At 41.6% G+C, this 6851-nt stretch overlaps 1 protein-coding gene across 1 annotated transcript; it reads left to right on the forward strand.

Annotated features, from left to right (window-relative positions):
* Nucleotides 1–5639: 5639 nt before the first annotated feature.
* Nucleotides 5640–6323, forward strand: LOC120982648 (histone H1C-like). The gene has a single exon (XM_040412905.1). It carries the CDS (start codon nucleotides 5640–5642, stop codon nucleotides 6321–6323), a length of 684 nt encoding a protein of 227 aa, XP_040268839.1.
* The last annotated feature ends 528 nt before the right edge of the window (nucleotides 6324–6851 follow it).

Here is a 6851-nt window from a genome sequence, read left to right on the forward strand (position 1 = left end):
CTATACTATGCTGTACTATACTATGCTGTACTATACTGTGCTATACTATATTATACTGTACTATACTGTGCTGTACTATACTGTACTATACTATACTGTGCTATACTGTCCTATACTATACTGTGCTATACTGTACTGTACTATAATATACTGTACTATACTATACTGTGCTGTGCTATACTGTACTGTACTATAATATACTGTACTATACTATAATATACTGTACTTCACTAAACTGTTCTATTATATACTATACAGTCCTATACTATACTGTGCTATACAATATTATACTGTACTATACTGTGCTGTACTATACTGTACTATACTATGCTGTACTATACTGTGCTATACTATACTGTACTATAATAATCTGTACTATACTATACTATTCTGAAATTTACTATACTGTGCTGTACTATAATAATCTTTACTATACTATAATATACTGTACTATACTATACTACACTATAATATACTGTACTATACAATACTGTCCTGTACAATACTGTACTATACTATACTGTACTATACTATGCTGTACTATACTATGCTGTACTATACTATGCTGCACTGTACTATACTGTGCTGTACTATACTATACTATAATATATTATACTGTGCTATACTATACTATGCTGTACTATACTATAATATACTATACTGTACTATACTATAATATACTGCACTATACTGTGCTGTACTATACTGTACTACAATATACTGTACTATACTATGCTGTGCTATACTGTACTGTACTATAATATACTGTACTATACTATAATATACTGTACTTCACTAAACTGTTCTATTATATACTATACAGTCCTATACTATACTGTGCTATACAATATTATACTGTACTATACTGTGCTGTATTATACTGTGCTGTACTATACTATGCTGTACTATACTGTGCTATACTATACTGTACTATAATAATCTGTACTATACTATACTATTCTGTACTATACTATACTGTGCTGTACTATAATAATCTGTACTATACTATAATATACTGTACTATACTACACTATAATATACTGTACTATACAATACTGTCCTGTACAATACTGTACTATACTATAATATACTATACTGTGCTGTACTATACTATAATATACTATACTGTGCTGCACTATACTATACTATATTATACTGTGCTATACTATACTATGCTGTACTATACTATAATATACTATACTATAATATACTGCACTATACTGTGCTGTACTATACTGTACTACTGTACTATAATATACTATACTGTGCTGCACTATACTATAATATATTATACTGTGCTATACTATACTGTGCTGTACTATACTATAATATACTATACTGTGCTGCACTATACTATACTGTGCTATACTATACTATAATATACTATACAGTACTATACTATAATATACTGCACTATACTGTGCTGTACTATACTGTGCTGTACTATAATATACTGTACTATACTATAATATACTATACTGTGCTGCACTATACTATAATATATTATACTGTGCTATACTATACTATGCTGTACTATACTATAATATACTATACTGTACTATACTAAAATATACTGCACTATACTGTGCTGTACTATACTGTACTACAATATACTATAATATACTATACTGTGCTGTACTATACTATAATATACTATACTGTACTATACTATAATATACTGCACTATACTGTGCTGTACTATACTGTACTACAATATACTGTACTATACTATAATATACTGCACTATACTGTACTACAATATACTGTACTATACTATACTGTGCTGTACTATACTGTACTATAATATATTATACTGTGCTATACTATACTATGCTGTACTATACTATAATATACTATACTGTACTATACTATAATATACTGCACTATACTGTGCTGTACTATACTGTACTACAATATACTGTACTATACTATGCTATACTGTACTATAATATACTGTACTATACTATAATATACTGTACTTCACTAAACTGTTCTATTATATACTATACAGTCCTATACTATACTGTGCTATACAATATTATACTGTACTATACTGTGCTGTATTATACTGTGCTGTACTATACTGTACTATACTATGCTGTACTATACTGTGCTATACTATACTGTACTATAATAATCTGTACTATACTATACTATTCTGTACTATACTATACTGTGCTGTACTATAATAATCTGTACTATACTATAATATACTGTACTATACTACACTATAATATACTGTACTATACAATACTGTCCTGTACAATACTGTACTATACTATAATATACTATGCTGCACTATACTATACTATACTGTGCTGTACTATACTATAATATACTATACTGTGCTGCACTATACTATACTATATTATACTGTGCTATACTATACTATGCTGTACTATACTATAATATACTATACTATAATATACTGCACTATACTGTGCTGTACTATACTGTACTACTGTACTATAATATACTATACTGTGCTGCACTATACTATAATATATTATACTGTGCTATACTATACTATACTGTGCTGTACTATACTATAATATACTATACTGTGCTGCACTATACTATACTATACTGTGCTATACTATACTATAATATACTATACAGTACTATAATATACTGCACTATACTGTGCTGTACTATACTGTGCTGTACTATAATATACTGTACTATACTATAATATACTATACTGTGCTGCACTATACTATAATATATTATACTGTGCTATACTATACTGTACTATACTATAATATACTATACTGTACTATACTAAAATATACTGCACTATACTATACTGTACTACAATATACTGTACTATACTATAATATACTATACTGTGCTGTACTATACTATAATATACTGTACTATACTATAATATACTGCACTATACTGTGCTGTACTATACTGTACTACAATATACTGTACTATACTATAATATACTGCACTATACTGTACTACAATATACTGTACTATACTATACTGTGCTGTACTATACTGTACTATACTATAATATACTATACAGTCCTGTACTATAGGAAAAAATAATCCAGCTCACCTAACTGGTCTGCATATAATCCCGGCTCCAGAGGCCCTGGGGAAGTGTTCCCGTGGCAGGCAGAAAATAGTAAAGGAAGGGTCCCGGAGACAAATAAAATCCTCTTTCAGCTCTTCTTTATTAGTTATGGACATCGACAGACATAACCATCAGGTGCACGGCAAGGTTGACGCGTTTCGGGTGAGTACCCTTAGTCGTAACAAATTGCTAACTGTGGTCCCTCAATATAAAGGGGTTGAAAGCACCCCTCCTCTAATGGGGAGGAACTGGTTTCAAGCAGCATCCGTTGCACCACACCTAGACACACCTTTTTTCTTTCAGCTTGCATCAATCAGTTTGTAATTAGTAGTACACTGTGCGAACCTTTCCTTGACATCTTAACCCCAGGTTGCCCTGTGATTATTTTCAACAGAAGTCGCACAGTGTGAATACTTCCTTCCATAGAAAACATGAAATATATGTAAAAAAACCTTTGATACAAACATAGACATACTGTAACAAATATAAATACAATGGCCCTGTGTGTTCAAGCAAGTTCTAGTTAGCAGCCTAACACTGACAATCTCATGGTAGACTTGTCTAAGAATATGATGATAAAGATACATTGTTATATATCAATGGGGCTGCAGAACCACCATTACCAGGTAAAAGGCCGGACGTTTTGAATATAATCGTAAGATAGATCAGGTCGCAGATGGAATATGACAAGAAATTGCTACAATCCTGCGCAAGTTCATTGGAAATCTTTTCTTACAACATCCAAAATAAAATAAGGAGATAAAAACGCTGTGTAATGTCAGCGTTATAGAAGCAGTGACGAACAGAGATGCATAACCCTCATAGTAGTAGGGACTCTCACATGTACAAAATTATTGTTGTGATCATATGCATCACATTAATACTCCCGAAATGGCAAGAAAGACATCGGAGATATGTACCCGCCCAAATGTGGGTAAGCCTGACATATAATGCTAATAGTGACACATATCAATATTCTGCTGTGTTTGTCAGGTATATTATTGATATATATAGATGAGTTCTTTCTTGAGGTTGAGACCCCCTGGTACCCTAGTACCCAATCTGAAAATCCAGTAAGCCTCACGTAACAGAATTTTCTTACGATAATCCCCACCCCTTTGCGGAGCTAATACACGTTCAATGGCATACGCCTGAAAAAATGATACTTGGCGGGCATGAACGTGTATAAAATGTTTAGCTATATTTGAAATATTAAGAATATTGGGGTTAGCGATATAGTTGAGATGTTCTAAAACTCTGTTTTTGAACTTGCGGGCAGTGCTGCCCACATACATAAGGTCACATTTGGTGCATCGAATTACGTAGATAGTGCCTTCCGTATTGCAATTGATGTACATACGGATTGGGAAATTGTCTATATGGTCTGCACCAGTCCTGTACTATACTGTACTATACTATCCTGTACTATACTGTGCTGTACTATTATATACTATAATATACTGTACTATACTATAATATACTGTACTATTATATACTATACTGTCCTATACTGTGCTATACTATAATATACTATACTGTGCTGTACTATAATATACTGTCCTGTACTATAATATACTGTACTGTACTATAATATACTGTGCCATACTATGCTGTACTATACTATAATATACTGTCCTATACTATACTGTGCTGTACTATAATATAATATACTTTGCCGTATTGTACTGAGATTACGGAGGTGCAATGAGGGGGATTATAGGGGCAGTTTTCTCTACTTTTCTTACTCCCCAGAATATTTCCGGGGGTCAGTAAAGCGGGGTCCACACTTCTGGGGGGCGGGGCCATACTCTGCCCCATTGTACCGGCACCCCCTCTGCTGCAGCCAGGAGCCCAGGAGAGAAGTCCTCTGTCATCTGCGGAGCCCTGACCACAAGACGCATCTCTGCTCCCTGAGAGCCCTGTACACACATGAGGCGGCATCACTGCGGCGGGGAATGTGCGGGGACACGGAGCACTGGAGCCGGCAGGGAGCGGAGGCCGCCGCCTGTGTTACCCTCCCGGGCTCTCCGCGGCTCCAGCTCCTCCCCGCAGCGTCCAAGCAGCTTCCTGCGGCCCCACCTTGTGGGAAAGAGCCCTGGGATGGGGACGAGGGCCGGGAAGAGAGGGAACGAGCCCCCGCAGCGGAGCCATCGGGCCGGATCCAGCCGGATGTGCAGAACGTCAGGCAGAGCGGGAGGACTGTGGCGGAGATCCCGGGGCCTGCTCCGGCCTCCTCCGCCACAGACGGCGACACACGGTGAGGGGGGATGTCCGGGAGGAGGAAGGCGCGGAGAAGGCGGCCTCTCCTGTCCGGTTCTAGCCGCTAAAGGGCTCTTCTCCCGGGCAGGGAAGCACAAGGGGAGAGCGGAGCTGCAGCCGGGCTGAGAGGGGTGAAGGCGGGGCCTGTGTCCAGTGTCCGCCAATAGACGCGCAGGAGGGCGGAGCTCGGCAGCCAATCGCTGCGCAGCGCTCCACATATAAGAGGCGGTCCCGGCTCCGGCCTCAGTGTTTTCTCCAGGAGAAGTCTCTGTGTTTTCTCCCCACGTCTCACACGATGGCAGAGACCGCGCCAGCAGCCGCCGCTCCTCCTCCTCCCGCCGAAGCGGCCGCCAAGTCCAAGAAGCAGCCGAGGAAATCCGCCGCTGCAGCAGGGGGCGCCAAGAAAAGCAAGAAGCCGTCCGGTCCCAGCGTGTCCGAGCTCCTGGTCACAGCCGTGTCCGCCTCCAAGGAGCGCAGCGGGGTGTCTCTGGCCGCCCTGAAGAAGGCTCTGGCTGCCGGAGGATGCGATGTAGAGAAGAACAATAGCCGCATCAAGGTGGCCATCAGGGCTCTGGTCACCAAGGGGACCCTCACCCAGGTGAAGGGCAGCGGCGCCTCCGGCTCCTTCAAGCTCAACAAGAAGCAGCAGGAGACCAAGGACAAGGCGGAGGCCAAGAAGAAGCCGGCGGCTAAGAAACCTGCAGCTACTGCGGCCAAGAAACCCGCTAAATCCCCGAAGAAGCCCAAGAAGGCTCCGGCCAAGAGCCCGAAAAAGGCTAAGAAACCAGCCGCGGCCAAGAAAGCAGCCAAGAAGCCGAAGACTGCCCCCAAGCCCAAGAAGCTGGCCAAGAGTCCGGCTAAGAAGGCGGCCAAACCCAAGGCTGCCAAGAGTCCGGCCAAGAAGGCGGCCAAACCCAAGGCTGCCAAGAGTCCGGCTAAGAAGGCGGCGAAAGCCAAGAAGAGCGCGGCCAAGAAGTAACCGGCGCCGCCCACACTTCTCCCCCAAAGGCTCTTCTCAGAGCCGCCACCTCCTCCTCAGACGAGCTCCACTCCGCCCTTCTGCCCTCGTTCTCCGCTCACAGCGGGCGGGGGCTCCGGCTCCTCTGCGGGCAGAAATAGGGGGCGGGTTAACCCTGTCAGCGCCGCTCTCTTCCGTCTATCAGGGCCTCGCTGCTCTGCTGATAACCGCCCCTCACTGCGCGCCGCCCCCTGCTGGTAGTGATGCCGCCGCTGAGTGTACTGTGCCTGCAGGGGGTCGTGCGCTCTATCCCTGGACACCAGCGCAGCGATGGAGCCGCTCTTCTCCGCACAGTGAATACGGGACTGTTCTCCCCTTCTCCGGTAGGGGGCGGGAGAAGGCGGCCACTGACGGGTTAATACTGAGCAGGCTATGGGGGCGGGGCTATAGAACTAGTACCATGGCTTTTGAAATTCCCGCTCAATTAGAATTCAGCGGCCGTGGAGAAGCTCCGCCCCCGTCTCATCTGAATGGATGGAAGCCCCGCCC

Source organism: Bufo bufo, assembly GCF_905171765.1.
Source record: "Bufo bufo chromosome 1 unlocalized genomic scaffold, aBufBuf1.1 SUPER_1_unloc_1, whole genome shotgun sequence".
Taxonomy (NCBI): domain Eukaryota; kingdom Metazoa; phylum Chordata; class Amphibia; order Anura; family Bufonidae; genus Bufo; species Bufo bufo.